The 22,073-nt window shown below is 48.4% G+C and overlaps 1 protein-coding gene across 1 annotated transcript in view; it reads left to right on the top strand.

Annotated features, from left to right (window-relative positions):
• Positions 1–22,073, top strand: part of e2f4 (E2F transcription factor 4) — a 44,562-nt gene that overhangs the window by 5,710 nt on the left and 16,779 nt on the right. The window contains exons 2-7 of the mRNA XM_078211133.1: positions 9,254–9,363; positions 11,792–11,953; positions 12,365–12,408; positions 12,853–12,917; positions 13,076–13,358; positions 18,162–18,365. Of these exons, the coding sequence (XP_078067259.1) occupies positions 9,254–9,363; positions 11,792–11,953; positions 12,365–12,408; positions 12,853–12,917; positions 13,076–13,358; positions 18,162–18,365 (868 nt within the window). The remainder of the gene's footprint in view (positions 1–9,253; positions 9,364–11,791; positions 11,954–12,364; positions 12,409–12,852; positions 12,918–13,075; positions 13,359–18,161; positions 18,366–22,073) is intronic.

Here is a 22,073-nt window from a genome sequence, read left to right as displayed (position 1 = left end):
TCAGCTTCCTACCCCAGAAAACTGCTCCCTGATTGACGCATTTAAACCAGCCAGGAAGTAACTTTTCCAATCCCCAGGGAGCCAATAAAGAACCATGTGCCGGGGCAAAGTGGGGTATTGGGGGTGCAGTGGATAACTGGCCAATGTTGGGTGCCACTGCTCCAGGGAATGCGCTGCTGAAGGATACATGCTGGCAGGATCCAGGATGGGCAGTGCTAAAGCTGCCTTGCTTTACCATACACAACCCAAACAGTCTGCCACACACTTGTTTGATTTCAGCTATCAGTTTAAAACACCATCATCTGACTATCCACCTAACTGAACCCATCTGAAGGAGCTCCCTGGGTTTTTGTGTGTTAGAGACTGGGGCCCCACTGTAACACAGCCCAAAGGGATGTCAGAACCAGTATCTCATACATTTCCGCCTTTCAGTCTGTGCAGCCCTCCAAAATAAATGAATAAACAGGTGCTGTCTAAAATCAACCAAAAAATGAAATGCTGTTATTCACTTTTGTTTTAAGTGGGGCAGCTGTGTAGTGTTTGTACAAATAATTTTTGGGGTCTAAGGTGGGCCCATGTTCTGCTGAGCTCTGTGTTCCAGTGGAGCATCTTCTAGCAGGGTATCAGCAGCAGAGTGCCTGTGACCTGCTCTCTGTCAAATAAACCAAACCCTGATGACTGTGTGACAGGACTTGGGTATGAACTGGACAAACCCTGGCCTTCAAAGCTTTGAGAATGTGACAGTGTTGTATTGGGCCCTGAGGTAGGGTAGGGTGGGGGGGGGGGGGGGGGGGGGGCGGTGGTAGTGGTAATGAGAGCCTTATAGGCAGGTTCCCTGGGCGGTAGAGGGGGGCTGGTGGCCAGGGGTTACGTGGTGAGGGTGGGGTTTGCTCGATAGGCAGATATCCTGGATTTGCAGGGCAAGTTGGATAGATAAGCAGGGACCCAGGAGGGCTGGGATGGGGAGAGTGAGGTAAGGTAAAGTCACCGTAGTCCCAGGGGACCCATAGGCTGCTCTCTCTCTCCCCTTTTGAGGGGGATAGCTGACTGGTGGTGATTTAACCTGAGGATCACCTCAGGCAAAGGGCAAGGTTGAGAATGCGGGGCCTTCATGAATATCCTCAGCCGGTACGGGAATTGAACCTGCGCTATTGGTGTCACTCTGCTCATGATCCAGCTGTCCAGCCAACTGAGCTAAACTGCTGGCAGGGCCGTAGTGAGTAACAGTGATCTAGTATTCAGATCTGGACAGTTCCTCAGACAACAGTGGCCAAATGGCCAGTACTGAGCCATGTCACTAGGGGGAATGGGAGTCAGGATAGTCTCTTGGTCTGTGCTGAGCAAGCTCATTGCAGATAGCTTCAGGATGGCCGTTGGGTGGGGGGAGTCCCATCCTGTCTTCCATATCCTGATAGTCCGATTGTTCACTGGCTGGTGCCTTGGTGGGTAAGGATGGAGGTGTGCAATGGGGTGAGGTTCCGAGGACAGAGAAGATGGACATTCCCCATTCTGACCTTTCATTGTCCTAGGTACCACCCCCTCCCCCAACAAGACAGGGTTTAAAATAACTCAGACCTGCCCATTTGTAATAGCCAATCAGTGACACCCCACACACTGCACGTTAGGCGAGGATTTGAGAGGGTGGTAATGCCTTGCATAGTCGCATAGCCTGGCTGCTCTTTGTTTGCGCGTGAATAGCCATTAGGCCCACAGTAGAGCTTTAGCTCGGCAGGAGCCAGCGCCACTGGGAATGGAGGGTCAGGGAGAGATGCAGACTGTCTGGGAGAAAGTGGGCGCTGGGGTGAGGGTGGGGCAGTAAGGTGATGTCCGCAGTACAGATTCACTGGATTTGGTAGAAATGTTACCTACGCAGGAGTGATATGGCCAACTTGCTTGGATGGTGCTGGGGAGGGCCCATGAATTCCGGACATTTGTATTCCAGTTGGGGGTGGAATCCACCCACCCCCTCCCCACAATGTGAACCCTCCCTGGACCTGGCACTGTGCTGTGTGGCCCTGTCAGCGTGTAGCTGGGTTTTTCATGCTGTAGTTGGTTCACTTGGGTGGAAGTCGGTGCAATATTTAGGTTCAGGGTTGGGAGGGGTCAGGTGTGCCAATTGAGGATTGTACCTGTGGCTGCAACAGCAAAACAAAGAAGCATCTCTGCCCACCTGGCACTGCCAGGCATCCAGTGAGGACTGGGATCCTGACTGAGGGAGTGCTTGGAGCTGTTGGCACTGAGGTCAACTGTTAGGACCCCTGATGCTCCCTCTGGGCGCGAATGTTGAGACTAACACATATCGAGTGGTTTCCTTCACTGGCATACACCAAACTTCCCGATGTCCGCAGAGAACACATCCGCCTCAAAAGCTGACAGCTAATGAAGCACCCACTGGCACAGGGCCTTCCTCCACCCTGCTGTCTGAAAAATATTAGAACACACTCCATACCCTGCACACTGCCGACAGCCCCACCTCTCGGTGGCATGCCCCCTGGTTGACTGCAAATGTCACCAACCGTAACCTGATAACCCCAGATTGGGCCAAGTCCCACAGCTTTCAACCTTCCATGGAAAATCTGAGCCATCCACAACCACTTGCAGACAGGTCAGGGAAGATGTGGCCAGCCTGGAACAGACCGTTACCCAAATACTGAACTACTGTCCTGAGCGATCGATTCCTGGTGGCACCACACTGGGCCAGCCTGAGCACTGAACTATAATAGCTTTCCTCGCCATTATATGCGTATTAGCCACACGCTTCCCCAGCCATTTTGAAACATGCGTATTAGCTATTTGCTCCACTGTTGCAGGCAGCTGCTGAAGCACATTATTGAAAAAAGGCTTTATTAAAACATGGAGTTCAAAAAGAAGGAAGCTAAGCGAGTGCTTTGTAGAACACCGGTCAGAGACTTCCAGCTGCAGTATTGTGGCCAGTTCTGGGTGCCACATGTTAGCAAGGATGTCAAGGCGTTGGCGAGGGTACAGAGGAGGAGGTTTACAGGAATGACACCAGGAATCGACTTCAACCCTGTGGAGAGACTGAAGTTGCTTTCCTTCAAGGAGGGAATCGTTCAAAATGATGAGGGGTTTTGAGGGAAAGACTGTTGCCACTGGCAGGAGGGTCAGGAACCAGAGAACACCAATTTAGGATAATTAATCGATAAACGAACCCGAGGAGAAATGAGAATTTTTATTTCCTTGCACTGAGTTACAATAGAAATGCGGACGCAGATTCAATGATAACTTGTGGAAGGGAACTGGATAATGTGTTTGAGGGGATTTGCAGGTCCAAGGGGAAAGAACGAGGCTAGCTTTGGAATGGGGCTGAATGGCCACCTTCAGCTGAAGGCTGACTCTGCAGCTTGGTCTGAAGCCGAAGCATGAGTGAGTAACAGTGGGGAATCCCAGTGACTCGGTGGTTGAGCTGGGAGTTTCTGTATGAAGTCGCGGGGGCAGGTTGTTATTGGAAATAGTGCTGTCTGCAGTGAGGAGAGGAAACCTTCTGAAGCCTGCCACACTTCTAAAAGTGAAGGAGGCAAGTGTTCCCTTTCTGGAGCAGAGAGTGGCTGCAGTATGTGGTACCGCATTGAACTGTGCAGAAGAATGATGGCCTTGCATTTATGTAGCACCCTTTATAGTCTCAAAGCACTTTACAGCCCATCTAGCACTTTTTGAGATATGGTCACTCAAGTGATACCAGGAACATGACAGCCAGTTAGTGCACAGCAAGCCCCCACGCAGAATCATAGATCCCTACAGTGCTGAAGGAGGCCGTTCGGCCCATCGAGTCTGCACTGACCACAATCCCACCCAAGCCCTATCCCCATAACCTCACGTAGTTACCCTAGCTAATCCCCCTAAACAGTTACTAAGGAGCAACTTATCATGGCCAATCCACCGAACCCGCACATCTTTGGACTGTGGGAGGAAACCGGAGCTCCCAGAGGAAACCCACACAGACACGGGGAGAATGTGCAAACTCCACACACTGACCAAGCCAGGAATCGAACCCAGGTCCCTGGTGCTGTGAGGAAGCAGTGCTAACCACTGTGCCACCGTGCCGCCCCACACACAGCAGGTGCGATTAAGGTGCTGTTTGCGGAATTAATATTGGCAAGGATCACTGGGCAATTTCCCCTACTCTTCGAAATAGACCCATGGGATCTTTCCCCAGCCACCCCAGAGGGCATCATGACCTCACTTTAAACCGTCAGCTAAAGCTTCTCCCTCTGACAGTGTAGCACTGCCTCAGCACTGGGCTGGAGTGCCAGTCTAGATTGAGGGTTCAAGTTCCCTCCTTAGAGCAGAGAAGGGAGGGGATTTTATAGCAGCATTCAAAATCATGAGAGGTCTGGACAGAGTAGACAGAGCAAAATTGTTTCTAGGGTTGAGAACCCGGGGTGGAGGGGGCACAGATTGATTGGTGACATGAGGAAACATTTTTTTACACAGTGAGTGTTAGGAATGTGGAATGCATCCGGTGTGATACAGGTAGATTCAATCCTGCCTTTCAGAAAAGAGTTGGATAAAATCCAGTTCCCCAGAGAGAAATACTAATACGGCTGTGGGAGAAAATGGCTGTGGTGCCACAGCAGACAGATTTGACTTGAGGAGGAAAGCAGAGATGGTCGTCTGGGGGATGCGGGGGACTGGGGTCGTCTGGGGGATGCGGGGGACCGGGGGTCATCTGGGGGATGCGGGGGTCGTCTGGGGGATGCGGGGGACCGGGGTCGTCTGGGGGATGCGGGGGACCGGGGTCGTCTGGGGGATGCGGGGGACCGGGGTCGTCTGGGGGATGCGGGGGACCGGGGTCGTCTGGGGGATGCGGGGGACCGGGGTCGTCTGGGAGATGCGGGGGACCGGGGTCGTCTGGGGGATGCGGGGGACCGGGGTCGTCTGGGGGATGCGGGGGACCGGGGTCGTCTGGGGGATGCGGGGGACCGGGGTCGTCTGGGGGATGCGGGGGACCGGGGTCGTCTGGGGGATGCGGGGGACCGGGGTCGTCTGGGGGATGCGGGGGACCGGGGTCGTCTGGGGGATGCGGGGGACCGGGGTCGTCTGGGGGATGCGGGGCACCGGGGTCGTCTGGGGGATGCGGGGCACCGGGGTCGTCTGGGGGATGCGGGGGACCGGGGGCGACGCGGGGGACCGGGGTCGTCTGGGGGAATTGGGATTGTCAGGGAGGTGTGGAGAATCAAGGCCAGGTTGCCCTGAGTTTTCCCACCTTCATCGCAGGGCCCACCCATCTCCGGATCTGATGGAGCTGCCCTGCCCCCCTCTCGAACTACCAGCTGTGCTGGCCTAGGCCTGCTGCCCTTTAGCCCCACATTGCCCTTTAGCCCCACATTGCCCTTTAGCCCCACATTGCCCTTTAGCCCCATATTGCCCTTTAGCCCCAGTCAGCCGGGGCCCACAGACACATCAGCTGAAGCTGGTGAAGGTGTCAGCCACTCATTGGACAATGACATTGAGCCGCCTCACAGTCATTTCAGTCCTTCAGTGTAGGACCCAGATGTGTCTGTCTAGGAGTTTCCCTAGTTGGGGGCAAGGCTGCCTGAACTGAGCAAGCTTTCTGCTTTTTATATCTGTGTTTTGCTTTTTCTGTCAGTTTTTAATACTTCTTTGAGCCTGTTTAATTTATTTTGGTGGGAGGGGGCAAGATTTGCGACAGGTATCCCCTTTCCACAGTATGACCCTATGGAACAGATAGAGCAAGGTAACAGTGTCCCAGTTGACTGGAGTGACTCTGTTTAGTCTGAGCTCACTGCCTCCCAGCACATGGTTCAGTTCAGGATGCACAAGTGTGACCTGACATCATTCCAAAAGATGTTTTCTGATTCAAGTCATGAAGTTTTACAGCACAAAAGGAGGCCCTTCAGCCCATCACATCTGTGCTGGCCACCGAAGAGTAGGGGAGATTTCCTGGAGACCCTCACCAATATTAATTCCCCAAACAACACCTCAGTCACACCTGTTGCGTGTGGGAGCTTGCTGTGCAGGAAATGGCTGCCATGTTGCCGGCATTCCTCAAGTGACCATATCTCAAAAAGTGCTAGATGGGTTGTAAAGTGCTTTGTGATATGCTGAGACCACAAAAGGCACTATATAAATGCAAGGCCATCATTCTTCTGCACCTGTCTGTTCTCATCCCATTTTCCCACAATTGATCCGAAGCCTTGCGTGCTCTGGCGTTTCAAATGTCGTGAGGGTTCCCGGCTCCACCCTTTCAGGCAGCGAATTCCAGATTCCCGCCGCTCTGGGTGGAAAAGCTTTTCCTCAACTCCCCTCGCAATCCATGCCTCCTGGTTATTGACCCCTGTACTAAGGGGAAAAGTTTCCCCTATCCGTAACCCTCATAATTTTGCATACCTCGATGAGGTGCCCGTTCAGCCTTCTCTACCCAGTTAGGGTCTTCATGCATAATTTGGGGAAAGGAATGCAGACATTCATACGACAACCTCCGGATATTCTGAAGTACCTCTCGGCCAATAAAACATAGAACCTAGAAGCAGGAAAAGGCCATTCGGTCCTTCACAAGCCTGTCTACAATTCATTATGATTATGGCTGATCACCAAATTCAGTATCTTGTTCCCCCTCTTCCTCCACCCACCCCATCTCTCCCCCTCCCCCCCCCCCCCCCCCCCATCCCTTGATCCCTTTAACCCCAAGAGCTACATCTAATTTCTTCTTAAAATCATAGAATCCCTACAGTGCAGAAGGAGACCATTCAGCCCATCAAATCTGCACCGACCACAATCCCACCTGGGCCCTATTCCCGTAACCCCACATATTTACCCTGCTAATTCCCCCTGACACTAGGGTCAATTTAGTCGAGCCATTCAACCTAACCCGCACATAATTGGACTGTGGGAGGAAACCAGAGCTCCCGGAGGAAACCCACAAAGCAGAAAACCAGAAATCAGACAACGTTTTGGCCTCAACTACTTTCTGTGGTAGTGAATTCCACACATTCCCACTCTCTGGGTGAAGAGATTTCTCCTCACCTCAGTTCCAAAAGGTTTATCCCTTACCCTCAAACTATGACCCCTAGTTCTGGACTCCCCCTACCATCAGGAACATTCTTTCTGAATCTACCCTGAAGGGTCATTGGAAAGTGTCCCAATCTCCCCAACACTGAACCTCCTTCACTTTGAGCACAGGGCAAAGGGGGTGAGCTGACCAAAGGTCAGGGGATGGGGAGGCGGGAGGGGCAAACAGCAGAATGGATCGCAAACCAGCCTGGAAATCCGAGTGCTTATTCAGTGTCCTGGGAAGTGGGAGGTAGTGTTCCACACGGATAACCGCTGCTCTTCAACTCTCCCGAAGTAACTTGGACTCTGGAATCGGCAGTACCTTTTCAAAGTTTGCTGGTGACACTAAATTGGAGGAGTGGGGTGTACTTAAAACAGAGAAGGACTGATAAAATAGAAGATGATTAAATATCTGCTGAATTTGCAAGAAAAAAAATGCGATATTGATAGGTGGCTCTTTTTTATTTATTCATGAGATGTGGGTGTTGCTGGCCGGGTCAGCATTTATTGCTAGTCCCTAATTGACCTTCAGTTTGTTGGGCCATTTTAGAGGGCATTTAAACGTCAACCACATTGCTGTGGCTCTGAGTCACTTCATAGAATCATAGAAACCCAACAGTACAGAAAGAGGCCATTCGGCCCATCGAGTCTGCACCGACCACAGTCCCACCCAGGCCCTACCCCCATATTCCTACATATTTTACCCGCTAATCCCTCTAACCTATGCATCTCAGGACACTAAGGGCAATTTCAGCATGGCCAATCAACCTAACCCGCACATCTTTGGACTGTGGGAGGAAACCGGAGCACCCGGAGGAAACCTACGCAGACACGAGGAGAATGTGCAAACTCCACACAGATAGTGACCCAAGCCGGGAATCGAACCCAGGTCCCTGGAGCTGTGAAGCAGCAGTGCTAACCACTGTGCTACCGTGCCGCCCAGACTTGTGGGCCAGACCAGATAAGAATGGCAGATTTCCTTCCCTGAACAACAGTAGTGAATCAGTTGGGCTTTTATGACAATCAATCGTGTTTTGTGGTCATTATTAGACTTTTAATTCCAGATTTCTTTTTTATTGAATTCAAATTTCACCATCTGCCATGGTGGGAATCGAACCCAGATCCCCAGAGCATCATCCTGGGTGTCTGGGTTACTAGTCCAGTGACAATACCACTACGCAACTGGTAGTAAGAATAGGAAAGCTGCATTCCTCTTGGAAAATGTGTCTGAATGGGGTAGGGGGACATTGGGAATCGGAGAGAATGTGCACACAAATCACTAAAAATAGCAAGACAGCTTAATCCAGTAAAAGGAATAAAGCACTGGAGTTCACTATTAGAGGGTCAGGCTGGAAAAGCTGAGACCTTATGTATACAACCTTGGTTCGGCCAAGGCATACCTGGAATCTCCTAATTTGAGTTAATGTAAAGGCACCGAAGAAAGTATGAAAGGAGATGTATTAGAACGATATCAGAATGGAGAGGATATACAGATCAGGAGACATTTAACAAACTGGGACTCTTTTCTCTGGAAAAAAGACGGAGGGCTGGGCCTATTCAAACTTGGTTTGTTAAGGTTGATATGGAGATTCATGGAGACCAGAATGAAGGGCTGCAATTGTAAGGTACTCGCTATAAATAATAATAAGGGGGAGCTTCTGGCCTAGTGGACATGGAGTCCAGAGTACTCGGTAACATGTATCCCAACCCAGCTGTGTTGGAAGGTAAATTTGATCTATAAATCTGGGATATCAAGTTAGTCACAGTAATAGTGGCCAGGACAACTATCATCGATTGTTATTAAAACCCATATGGTTCACTAATGCCCTTTGGAGAAAGAAATCTACTGTCCTTACCCAGTCTGGCCGACAAATGACTCCAGACCCACAGCAATGTGGTTGACTCTTAATTACCCAGAAATGGCCAAACAAGCCACTCAGTTCGAGGGCAGCGAGGAATGGGCAACCGTTGCCAGTGATACCCACGTTCCATAAAGAGAGAAAAAAGAAACCAGTAGGGAATTTGGGAAAAACTTCAGCGATTGGAATGTGGAACTTGATTGCTGAAGAAAATAGTATGGAGGGATAATGGAAAAGCTGATAAACGTGAGGGAGAGATGAATGGAGGGATTTGTTAACGGGCAAATGCCAGCATGGGGCAGTTGGGCTGAATGGCCTGTTTCTGTGCTGCACATTGGATGTAAATTCTGTTTTCTGTTCAGGCAGCAGATACTCTGGCTGTACGACAGAAGCGCCGGATTTATGACATCACCAATGTCCTGGAGGGAATCGGATTGATCGAGAAGAAATCGAAAAACAGCATTCAGTGGAAGTGAGTGCGTTTGAGAAACAGAGACAGAGCAAGCATTTAATAACACATCATTTCCTTGTCTTCCTCTTCCTCCCCAACCTTCTCCCACCCTCTCTCTCTCTCCTCCCCCTGCACTCCTTACCCCTCTGGCCTTGGGCCCTCTCCTTCCAGAGTGAGGCTCAGAGGCGATGAGGTGGGTGGAGCCCAGAGGAGGAAGGGTGGTGGAGCATATTGGGGGGGAGCAATGACGAGAGAGGGAGCGGGACCCGGGGAGCACAAGGGGAGCGGGGCCTCGGGTGGGAGAGAGTGGCACATATTTGTGTGGGCCCTGTTTATAGCAATGTGTGTGCGCAATCTTCATTCTCGTATTGAGATTGTTTATCTTGTGCTGAGTTAACATCTTGCAGTTTACACACAGCTGGGATTAGTGAGATGGGGTAGGGAAGGGGTTGGGGATTGAGCTGTGATTGTCGAGATCTGCTGCAGTGATTGTTCTGTTGTTTGATCTCCCAACCTTATCCCAGAGTGTGGTATCCCCGTTGCCAGGTTTAAAATGTAAGGGAGTCTTCCCAGGAGGGTGATCCACACGCGGTCAGCACAGGCCCTGGACTGCGCCACCCAGGCAGGTGCGGGAACTGAGGCCACCTCTGTCTAATCTGCACTCTGTTCATCTCCAGCATTGACATCCCCAATCAGCTGCTTTCCTCAGCAAGCCGGAATTTCAGGCTTTCCGAGCACAGCTTCCTATCAACATCTGAACCGTCAGGATAATTTGTCAGCTCAGTGTGGATTTCCTCTGGGATTAGCTGTGGAATGCTGGGTTTTATGGGGCTGCACTGCCCCCCCTGCTCCCCACCCTTTGATCCTCAGCCTCACTGCTCCCTTGGGTGTCTTACTCAATTTGGCATTGAACCGTGATTGTTTCCCCGGGACTGGAGCCACACTTTACTGCATAACTCTTAGTTTTTGTTCGGGAAGTAGGGGAAGGCGACTCTTCCAACAGCTGGCTGACTCCTCCAGCTGTTCAGGCAGAGCGAGGAGCACTCGACTCTCAACTTCTCCCTTTCTGGCATTTGGAGTGGGGGAAGATGTAGAGGTGACAGCCTTCACTCCAATTCAAAATCCTCAATTTCTGTCACAAACCAAGGGAACCCAGACCCTGTCAAGGATGAACTCTCTCTCTCCAACCCTCCATTTTCCTTTGGAGGTCCTCGACCATTTTAATTACCAATTTGTCACTAAACAGAATCTGAAAATGGAGGAATAATCCCCTGATAGGAACAGTAGGAGGCCATTTTGTCCCCATTCAGTGAGATCATGGCTGATCTAACCAGCTTTGCCCCCTTTTTATAAAATTTGCTCTTTCATAGGATGTGGGCTGGGCCAGCATTTGTTACCATCCCTAATTGCCCTCAAATTGAATGGCTTGGTCAACCTTTCAGAGGACAGTTAAGAGTCAACCACATTGCTGTGGGCCAGGAGTCATATGTAGGCCAGACCAGGTAAGGTCGGCAGATTTCCTTCACTAACTGACATTAGTGAACCAGATGAGTTTTTACGTCAATCAACAATGGCTTCATGGTCACCATTGCTGAGATCAGCTATATAATTCCAGATTTTATTCCATCAACTGCCGTGGTGGGATTTGAACCCACGTCTCCAGAGCCTGGGTCTATGGATTACTAGTCCAGTGACATTGCCGCTATACCACCACCTCCCCGTATATTCTTTGCTTTTTTAGATTAATAACAATCTTAACAATCTAAGATTAACTGACCTAGTATCAATTATGATTCATTGACGAGAATTTCAAACGTTGACCTGTGTGTGTGAAGCAATGTTTTGAAATTCACTCCTGGCAGGTCTGTTGCGAAAATTTACACCATGTCCCCTAATCTGAGACCAATGGAGACCATTTCTCTCCATCTATCACTTAATATTGTGACAAGGGAGCAGTGGCCAACTTTACCGGGATGGGGGGTGGCGGGGGGGCAGGTCACCACTCTCCATGGGTGCAATTAGATGGTGAATAGAAACATAGAAAACTACAGCACAAACCAGGCCCTTCAGCCCCACAAGTTGTGCCGAACATATCCCTACCTTTTAGGCCTACCTATAACCCTCCATCCTATTAAGTCCCATGTACTCATCCAGGAGTCTCTTGAGTACATGGGACTTAATAGAATGCTGACTGACTATTCGCCCTCAACGGGCATCACCATCGAGTTGGATTCTGGTCCTGTCGTTTAGATGCCCAGGCTCTGGTGGTTGATGGGATGCCATGATGGTGGCTGACTTTGTCAGGTTAAAATGATGCCCTCTCCCTTTGGGCCAAGCACAGAGGGAGTCCTCCATTATGTGTGTGTGTGTGCGCGTGAGCTCCGGTCTGTTTTGCAGGCTTGCACAGGCAGTAAATTGCACCTTTTTTTGTTTTTGTTATGGGTCACAGAGGAGTGGGGCCAGGATGTAACACGCGGGAGATTGCTGACAAGTTGATTGACCTGAAGGCAGAGATTGAGGATCTGGACCGACGGGAGCAGGAACTGGATCAGCAGAGAGTCTGGGTACAACAGAGCATTCAGAACGTGACAGACGATATTGAGAACAGCAGATATCCTTTGGCACTGCCTTCCTCCTCCCACTCCACCATCGCTCTTTGTCGTGACTAGGATGTATGGTCATCTTGAACTTCAGCATCCCATTGGACCAGCAGAGTCACTCAGTGACCGGAGTGCCTGAACCCAGTCTATTGGATCTGTTTGCTTTCATAGTGTGGACAGATTCAGTCAGAGTGGAGATGAGTTCTAGAAACTCAATATGCATATTCACAAAGCTGGACTATTGCCCTCCGAGTGCCCACTTGACTGACCGCGCTGCCACCACTGTCCATTCCCCCATTACCCCCTGCTGCCCACACCAACCCACTTTCTGCCCGCTCTGCTCCCCTCCCGCTGCTTGCTCATGCATGACTGAAGGGGCGGAAATGGGCTCTTGGTGTTGCCTCTCCTTAACTGTTCTTCACGTTAGCGTATGTGACGCACGAAGATATGTGTCGATGTTTTAAAGGTAAGGAATGCTTCTCCACATCTATTGGGAGTAATTCCCAGGATTGGATTGCAGGGGGGATTGGGATAGTCCTGGGCAGCAGGGAGAAAACTGGATATTAAATGGATACAACATGTGAGGGGGGGGGGGGGTATGAATGGGAGGGATAAGTCTGAACAGATGGTCACCGTGTGCAGTGCCCCCCAATAAGTCAGAGCCCCCACCCAGCCTGTGGCGCTGGCATTCTGCACGATGATGTGAGGCGCTGGGGGTCGGTGCTGCCAGTGGTTTCTGACTGCAGCTTCACACATCACAGGGCTGTCCAGGTCATGTGCCCTCGACGTCGGATCCTTCTGCTGTTCAACATAATTAACCCTTCTTGTTCCTTTCTGTCCTGCCCTCCCCCTCGCTCAGTAATGTCTCCATTTTCTCTTTCTCGTTATTGTCTTCTGTCCCGACGTGCAGGTGATACGCTGTTAGCGATCCAGGCTCCCTCGGGCACCCAGTTGGAGGTCCCTGTTCCAGAAGGGGTGAGTACTTGACAGGTTTCACACTCCTTCCTGGTTCCCTCCCCAGCCTCCTCTGCCCTTCTCTCCACTGTGCGTGTAATTTTTCCAAGTTTAAACATCCCCTCCCCACCACTCCCACCCTTTTCTGGCAGCATGCTCAGATACTCTTTGTGTTCTAGGGTCTAAATGGACAGAAGAAGTATCAGATTCACCTGAAAAGCACGACCGGCCCTATCAACGTTTTACTGGTAAACAAGGACACGTCATCCTCTTCCCCAGTGGTGGTGCCCGTGCCCCCACCCGAAGACCTGATCCAGTGCCCGCCCGCATTGCCCACTACCCCACAGAGGCCGGCGTTGGCCAGCCACCCGGAGGCCGAGCCCACGTCACCTGCCCAGTCAGCCTGTCCGTCCACTGCCTCACAGATACCTCCGCCCCAGCCCAGACCGACAACACCCACAGGTGAGAACTGCTCCGAGATGAACCCTCAACTTCAGGGTCAGGGGTCAAATGATAGAGGGGGAAAGGTGTGCCTTAATTCTGTGAACTGTGTGTGTGTGTGTGTGTCACACATGTACGTCCTCGTGTAGAACTGAATTAAGGACAATGAGTATCACCTGTGAACAAATGCAAAATATAGCAGCTGCTGGAAATCTGAACAAACATAGCGAGTCTCGCAGCATCTCAAACCAATATAGTATTTCACATCAGTGATCCTTCATTAGATGACACTCAAATCGAGTGTCCTGATTGTCCTGGATAGAGTATAAAAATAAGGAGGTATTGCTAAAAGTATACAAGACATTTCTTGGACCATATCTAGAATGCTGTGAACAGTTTCAGTCTCCTTATCTAAGGAAAGACATGCTGGCATTGGAGGCAGTCCAGAGAAGGTTCATTAGTTTGATCCCGATTTGGAGGGATTTTCTTATGGGGAGAGGTTGAGTAGGTTGGGCCTGTACTCATTGGAGTTTAGAAGAATGAGAGGTGACCTTATTGAGAGACACAGGATTCTCAGGGGGGTTTGACAGGGTAGATGCTGAGATGTTGTTTCCCCTTGTGGGAGAATCTAGGACCAGAGGGCATCATCTCAGAAAAAGAAGTCACCCGTTTAAAACAGAGATGAGGAGGAATTTTGAGGATAGTGAATCTGAAATTCTTTCCCACCGAGGGCTGTAGAAGCTGGGTCGCTAAGTACGTTCAAGGCTGAGATAGACAGATTTTTAATCAGTAAGGGAATCAAGGATTATGGGGATAAGGCGGGAAAGTGGAGTCGAGTATTATATCACATCAGATCAATCATGATCTCATTGAATGGCAGACCAGACTCAATGGGCCAAATGGCCTACTTTTGCTCCTACATCTTGTGGCCTTATGAATGGTGTCGAGCTCCTTGACTGTTGCTGGAGCTGCACTCATTCCATCACACTCCAGTCTTGTGGATGGTGGACAGGCTTTGGGGGGTTGGGAGGTGGGTTACTTGCCACACAATTCCTCAGCTCCTGAAGAAGAGTCATACAGACTCAAGACATTAACTCTGTTTCTCTCTTCACAGATGCTAGCAGACCTGCTGCAATTATCCAGCATTTTCTGTTTTTCTATCAGATTTCCAGCCTCCGCAGTATTTTGCTTTCATCCCAGCCTCTGACCTACTTTAGTGTTTCTGTCTGGAACTGCTCCACCTCTTCTCTCTCGCAAATAACCTTACATTTTGAGTGCTTTGATTTTTCATTTCACTTGGACTCATAAGAACAGGAGTAGGCCATTTGGCCCCTGAATCCTGCTGTTCCATTTAACAAGATTGTGGCTGATCTGATCTTGGTCTGAGCTCCACTTTCTTGCCTGCCCCAGGATTGACTCCCATCTAGTTCAAGAATCTGAGTAACTCGGCCTTGAAGACATTCAATGAGCCAGCCTCCACTGCTCGCTGGGGATTAACTACACTCGGAGAAGAAATTCCTCTTCAACTTCGTCTTAAATGACAGCCCCCCACCCCCCCCCATTTTCAAACTGCTCCCTAAAACTAGGTTCCCCCACAAGCAGAAACATCCTCTCAGCATCTACCCTGTCAAGCTCTCAAAATATTTGTTTCCTTAAGACCCTCTTTCATATCTTCTAAACCCAAGTGACTGGAGGAACAGCCTGCTCGATTTTCCCTTACAAGCCAACCCCTTCATCCCAGGAATCAGCCTCATGAACCTTCTCTGAATTACTTCCAATGCAAGTATCTTCTTCCTTAAGTAAGGAGATCAACATTGTACACAGTACTGCAGCCACCATATTGCCAATGGTCATGCAGTTGTGGCAAGCCTTCCCCAAATTCTACTTGCCTGCCTAATTACCTGCTGTACCTGCATGCTAACGTTTTGTGATTCGTGTACAAGGACACCCAGATCACTCTGTACCACAGCATTCTGCAATCTCTCTCCATTTAAATAATAATCTGCTTTTCTATTCTTCCTGCCCAAGTGGACAACCTCCTGTTTTCCCACACTTAACATATCTCTATCTCTTTGCAAACTCTTTGTATCCTCCTCGCGACTTGCTTCCCTACCTCTCCTTGTATCATTAGAAAATTAGCTACAGTAAACTCTGTTCCTTCATCCACGTCATTAATGTAGATTGTAAATAGTTGATGCCCCAGCACTGATCCCTGTGCTGAGAATGACTGCCTTACCTGTTAGTTCTCTATTCATATAAACATATTATCCCAATAACATGAGTTCTTGTGTCACAATCTTTTTGTGGCACATAATCACATGTGTTTTGGAAATCCAAATATACAGCATCTACCTGTTCTCCTTTACCCACCCTGCCAGTTACATCCTTAACAAAAATTCTGTTGTAAATTTGTCAAATACAATTTCCCTTGCACCAAGCCAATTTGAATCTGCCTGTATTATGATTTTCCCCAGACCTAGGATGCATCTAATTATGTCCAGGGAACTTGCCAGCCTCTAGTGCCATTAGTTTTCTATTATGATACTAATCGTTTGAAGTTCCTCGAATTTCTGCCATTCTTGTGATGATGCTCTTTGTGTCGTCTGTTGTGAAGACGGATACAAAAAATTAGTTCAAATCATCTGCCATTTTCTTGTTTCCCATTACGGATTCCCTAGTCACATCCCCTACAAGACCAACACTCACTTTAGCTGCGCTCTTCCTTTTTCTATACTTGTAAAAGCTCTTACTGTCTTTATTTTTCTTGCTATTTACTCTCCTAACTTCTCGTTCTTTATATTTTATTTAGTCATCCTTTCCTGGTTTCAAAAATTTCCCAATCTTCTGGCCCATCTTCACACATTGTACATCATTTCTTTCAATTTGATACCATCCTTTACTTCCTCAGTTAGCTATTGATGGTGTATGCTCCTTGTAGAGTTTTTCTTTCTCTGGAATATATCTTTGTTGAGAGCTTAAAATATTTCCTTAAATGTCTCCCACTGCATCTCTAACTGTTTTACCTTTTAGCCTATTTTCCCGGTCCACTGTAGCTAACTCTGTCTTCATACCTTTGTAATTGCCTTAAATTTACAACACTAGTTTCTCACCCTTGATCTGAATCTGAAATTCTACCATGCTATGATCACACTTGTCTACAGAATCATTTACTATAAGATCTTTAACTAATCTTGTCTCCTTGCATGTTACCCTGGTTGGTTCCAGAACGTGGTGTTCTAAGGAAATGTTTCAGCTATGAGTTGTGAACTCCTACTCAAGGACACCTCTTCAAATTTGACTCATCCAATCTAAAGGAAGATTAAAATCTCCCACAATTATTGCAGTCCCTTTCTTGCAAGTCCCCATTATTTCTCTTCTACTCTGTCCTACAGTTTAGCTACTGTCAGGGAGTCTATAAACCACTTTCACCAATGACTTATTTCCACTCAAACTGATTCAACATCTTGGTGTGCTGAGCCAAGATCCTTTCTCACTACTGATTTCATCCTTTATTAACAAAGCTGCCCCATCTCCTTTTCTTCCTATCTTTCTGGAATTTCAAATATTTTGTAATCGCTATCATTATCGTACTCATTCACTTCACTTTGTGGAATCAATGCATCTATCTTTTTCGGAAGGCTGCATACATTCAGATTAAGAGCCTTTATTTCTGTCTTTTTCCCAAAACTGGCGGAATTTGCTGGTGCCTGCTAATGCCTTTATGCTCTGCTCTTTCCTGTCACACTAGTTATCATGACTATTGACTTGTCCTTCTTGTTAGTTTACAAAATCTCTGCTCTGATTAATCCTACATGCCGCACCCCCTCCCCTCCTCCCCCCACAACTTTCCCACTATTGAGTTTAAAACCCTCTCTACAGCCCCAGTTATACAATTTGCAAGGACTTCAGTTCCAGCATGGTTCAGGTGAAGACAGCCCGCCAGGATACCACCTTTGCCCAGTACTAGTGCCAGTGCCTCTTGATTCGAAACCCATTTCACGATCACCAATCTGAGCTGTGCATTCACCTCTCTGATCTTATTTACTCTGAGCCAATTTGCCCATAGCTCAGGTAGTAATTCAGAGATTTTTACGTTTGTGGTTCTGCTTTCTAATTTAGTCCCCAACTGCCCAGACTCCATCAACATAGCCTCTTTATTAGTCCGACCTATGTCGTTGGTGCCCATCTGGACCACAACTAATGGATTCTTCCCCCTCCCTCCCACTCCCAGCATCCTCCCCAGTCCCGAGGAGAAGTCTTTATTTCGGTTTTGCCTTATTGCTTCCTCTTGTCATGTAGACTATCCAAAGTTGGTTCTCCCTTGTCCTCAGCCTGTTGATAGCTGGATTGTCCTTGGTCTAACTTGTGACCTCCTTGTGTCTCGCTCATGTACTCTTGCTTACATGCACCTGCTGCGTTTCAGGACCCTCGCCATTCTCCCCTCTCTGAATATCTGCAGAGGAGATAACCTGACTTCTGCACACCTCGTGCTGCCGCTGTTGTATACTCTTAACACATCAGCATTGTCACAGGAAGCACTGTGTACCATGTGCCACTGTGTCTTTGCTACTCAGGAAAGAACATTTTGAGAAAATAATTAAAATGTAAACCGAATAGGAGGCCGAGTTGTCAATGTTGTGTGTCAAATGAAGACAGGAGCTGACCTCCCTTTGAACACGTATGACCTATATTTAGCTGGTAGTTGGTTCTGTAACGGGAGGTTGGCTGTACGGAAGGCGCCTCGGGCAAGAACTGCTGTGCTTGGAAAGATTGGTTTGACACAACTTCTAATGCTGCTCATTTCTACCCTTTCCTCTTCCTCAGTGCCAAGTGCGTCAGTGCAAGACCCCCACAGCAACACCAGCAATGTCTTAAGCCTGGAGCCCCTCAACCTGGTGCCAACGCCCGCCAGTCAGTCGGTAACCATGGACACACAGCCGCTGGAATCCTCGGCCTCATTGGACAGCAGCACGTCTTTGTCCAACCCCACTACCTCCTTTGTACCAATCAAATCCGAACCTTCAGTTGGTGAGTAGATTTTCCTGCTATCTGGGCATGTCTAGTTTATGAACCATGAAAATGTTACAAAGATGATACGAAGATAGATGGATGGGGAGGTTGTGATGAGGATATTGTGATTCTGCAGCGAGATATAAATCAATTGGGTGACTGGGCAAAATCCTGACAAATGGAGTTTAATGTGGGGAAGTGTGAGGTCATGCACTTTGATAGCAAGAATCAAAAGGCAGATTATCTAGATGGAGAGAGACTGCAGGTGAGTGAAGTACAGAGGGATCTAGGTGTTCTAGTGCATGAATCACAAAAAGCTAGCAGGTAAGTCCAATAAGTAGTTAAAAGGCAAACAGCATTTTGGCCTTTGTTGCAAAGGGGTTGTAGTTTAAAAATAGGGACATTTTGTTGCAATTGTACAGGGTGTTAGTGAGGCCTCAGCTGAAATACTATGTACAGTTTTTGTCCCCTTACCTTAAAAAGGATATGGTAACATTGGAGGCAGTCCAAAGGAGATTTACCAGGCTAATTCCTGGGATGAGATGTTTATCCTATCAAGAGAGACTAAATAGTCCGGGTCTGGATTCTTTGGAGTTTAGAAGAGTGAGAGGGTGACCTTATTCAAACATGTAAGATCCTGAGGGGGCTTGACAGGGTGGATGGTGAGATGTTTTCACTAGTGGGAGAGTTTCGAACAAGGGGACATAGCTACAAGATAAAAGGCTGGTCATTTAAAACTGAGGTGCGTAAAAATTTCTTCTCGCAGAGGCTGGTGAATCCCTGGAATTCTCTGCCCCAAAGGGTGGAGACTGGATCATTAGAAATATTTATAGTGGGACTGGATAAATACTTGATAGATCGCGGAATAGAGGGCTATGGGGAAATGGCCCAGAAAAGGAGCTGAGGCTGGCATCAATCAGCCATGGTCGTACTGAATGGTGGGGCAGGTTTGAAGGGCCTGGTGATCCACTCCTGCTTCTATTTCTTGTGTTACGGTGCACAACACCATAAAAAAAAAATTCCCATTCACAAAACATCCATCAACTCTTAGCCTTTGTTTCCTGCTGCTGAGCCAATTGATGACCCAACCTGCCACCTCTCCCTGTATCCCATGAGATCTCACTTTTCAGACCAATCTGCCATGTGGGACCTTGTCAAATGCCAAACTGAAATCCATGTGGACAACATCCACTACACTACCCTCATCAATCCTCCTTGTTATTCGTGAAGGGCAAGTCGTGCCTCACAAATTTGATAGAATTTTTTGAGGAGGTAACTAAGTGTGTTGATGAAGGTAGGGCAGTTGATGTCATATACATGGATTTTAGTAAGGCGTTTGATAAGGTCCCCCATGGTCGGCTTATGATGAAAGTGAGGAGGTGTGGGATAGAGGGAAAGTTGGCCGATTGGATAGGTAACTGGCTGTCTGACCGAAGACAGAGGGTGGTGGTCGATGGAAAATTTTCGGATTGGAGGCAGGTTGCTAGCGGTGTGCCGCAGGGATCAGTGCTTGGTCCTCTGCTCTTTGTGATTTTTATTAATGACTTAGAGGAGGGGGCTGAAGGGTGGATCAGTAAATTTGCTGATGACACCAAGATTGGTGGAGTAGTGGATGAGGTGGAGGGGTGTTGTAGGCTGCAAAGAGACATAGATAGGATGCAAAGCTGGGCTGAAAAATGGCAAATGGAGTTTAACCCTGATAAATGTGAGGTGATTCATTTTGGTAGGACAAATTTAAATGTGGATTACAGGGTCAAAGGTAGGGTTCTGAAGACTGTGGAGGAACAGAGAGATCTTGGGGTCCATATCCACAGATCTCTAAAGGTTGCCAGTCAAGTGGATAGAGCTGTGAAGAAGGCCTATAGTGTGTTAGCTTTTATTAACAGGGGGTTGGAGTTTAAGAGCCGTGGGGTTATGCTGCAACTGTACAGGACCTTGGTGAGACCACATTTGGAATATTGTGTGCAGTTCTGGTCACCTCACTATAAGAAGGATGTGGAAGCGCTGGAAAGAGTGCAGAGGAGATTTACCAGGATGCTGCCTGGTTTGGAGGGTAGGTCATATGAGGAAAGGTTGAGGGAGCTAGGGCTGTTCTCTCTGGAGCGGAGGAGGCTGAGGGGAGACTTAATAGAGGTGTATAAAATGATGAAGGGGATAGATAGAGTGAACGTTCAAAGACTATTTCCTCGGGTGGATGGAGCTATTACAAGGGGGCATAACTATAGGGTTCGTGGTGGGAGATACAGGACGGATATCAGAGGTAGGTTCTTTACGCAGAGAGTGGTTGGGGTGTGGAATGGACTGCCTGCAGTGATAGTGGAGTCAGACACTTTAGAAACATTTAAGCGGTTATTGGATAGGCACATGGAGCACACCAGGATGATAGGGAGTGGGATAACTTGATCTTGGTTTCAGATAAAGCTCGGCACAACATCGTGGGCCGAAGGGCCTGTTCTGTGCTGTACTGTTCTATGTTCTATGTTATTCCTCGCAAAATTCTATTCAGTTAGTTTGACACGATCTTCCTGTAACAAAACCATGCTGGCTATCCCTGATCAATCCGTGCCTTTCTAAGTGAAAGTTCATCCTGTCTCAAAATTGTTTCCAATTATTTGCCCACCATCAAATTCAAACTGACCAAACTACAGTTTTCTGGTCTGTCCCTCACACTCTCTTTAGAACTTATGCGTTTGAGGTAAGTTAGAATTGGGGTTAATGGTGTTGTCACCTCGCATCTGTGGCTATCTTTACCACAATTCCACAAGTTTCTGCCCCTCCCATGGTACCAGAACATAGAACATTACAGCGCAGTACAGGCCATTCGGCCCTCGATGTTGCGCCGACCTGTGAAACCAATCTAAAGCCTATCTAACCTACACTATTCCAATATCATCCATATGTTTATCCAATGACCATTTAAATGCCCTTAATGTTGGCGAGTCCACTACTGCTGCAGGCAGGGCATTCCATGCCCTTACTACTCTGAGTAAAGACCCTACCTCTGACATCTGTCCTATATCTATCACCCCTCAATTTAAAGCTATGTCCCCTCGTGCTAGCCATCACCATCCGAGGAAAAAGGCTCTCACTGTCCACCCTATCTAATCCTCTGATCATCTTATATGCCTCTATTAAGTCACCTCTTAACCTTCTTCTCTCTAACGAAAACAGCCTCAAGTTCCTCAGCCTTTCCTCATAAGACCTTCCCACCATACCAGGCAACATCCTGGTAAATCTCCTCTGCACCCTTTCCAATGCTTCCACATCCTTCCTATAATGAGGTGACCAGAACTGTACGCAATACTCCAAGTGCGGCCGCACCAGAGTTTTGTACAGCTGCAACATGACCTCATGGCTCCGAAACTCATTCCCTCTACCAATAAAAGCTAACATACCGTACGCCTTCTTAACAACCCTATCAACCTGGGTGCCAACTTTCAGGGATCTATGCACATGGACACCCAGATCTCTCTGCTCATCCACACTACCAAGTATCTTACCATTAGCCCAGTACTCTGTATTCCTTTTACTTCTTCCAAAGTGAATCACCTCACACTTTTCCGCATTAAACTCCATTTGCCACCTCTCAGCCCAGCTCTGCAGCTTATCTATGTCCCTCTGTAACCTGCAACATCCTTCCGCACGATCCACAACTCCACCGACTTTAGTGTGATCCGCAAATTTACTAACCCATCCTTCTACGCCCTCATCCAGGTCATTTATAAA

The sequence above is a fragment of the Mustelus asterias genome, chromosome 4, assembly GCF_964213995.1.
Source record: "Mustelus asterias chromosome 4, sMusAst1.hap1.1, whole genome shotgun sequence".
NCBI classification, from domain to species: Eukaryota; Metazoa; Chordata; class Chondrichthyes; order Carcharhiniformes; family Triakidae; genus Mustelus; species Mustelus asterias.
The sequence above is the reverse complement of the archived record's forward strand: the minus strand, read 5'-3'. Positions and strand labels throughout refer to the sequence as shown.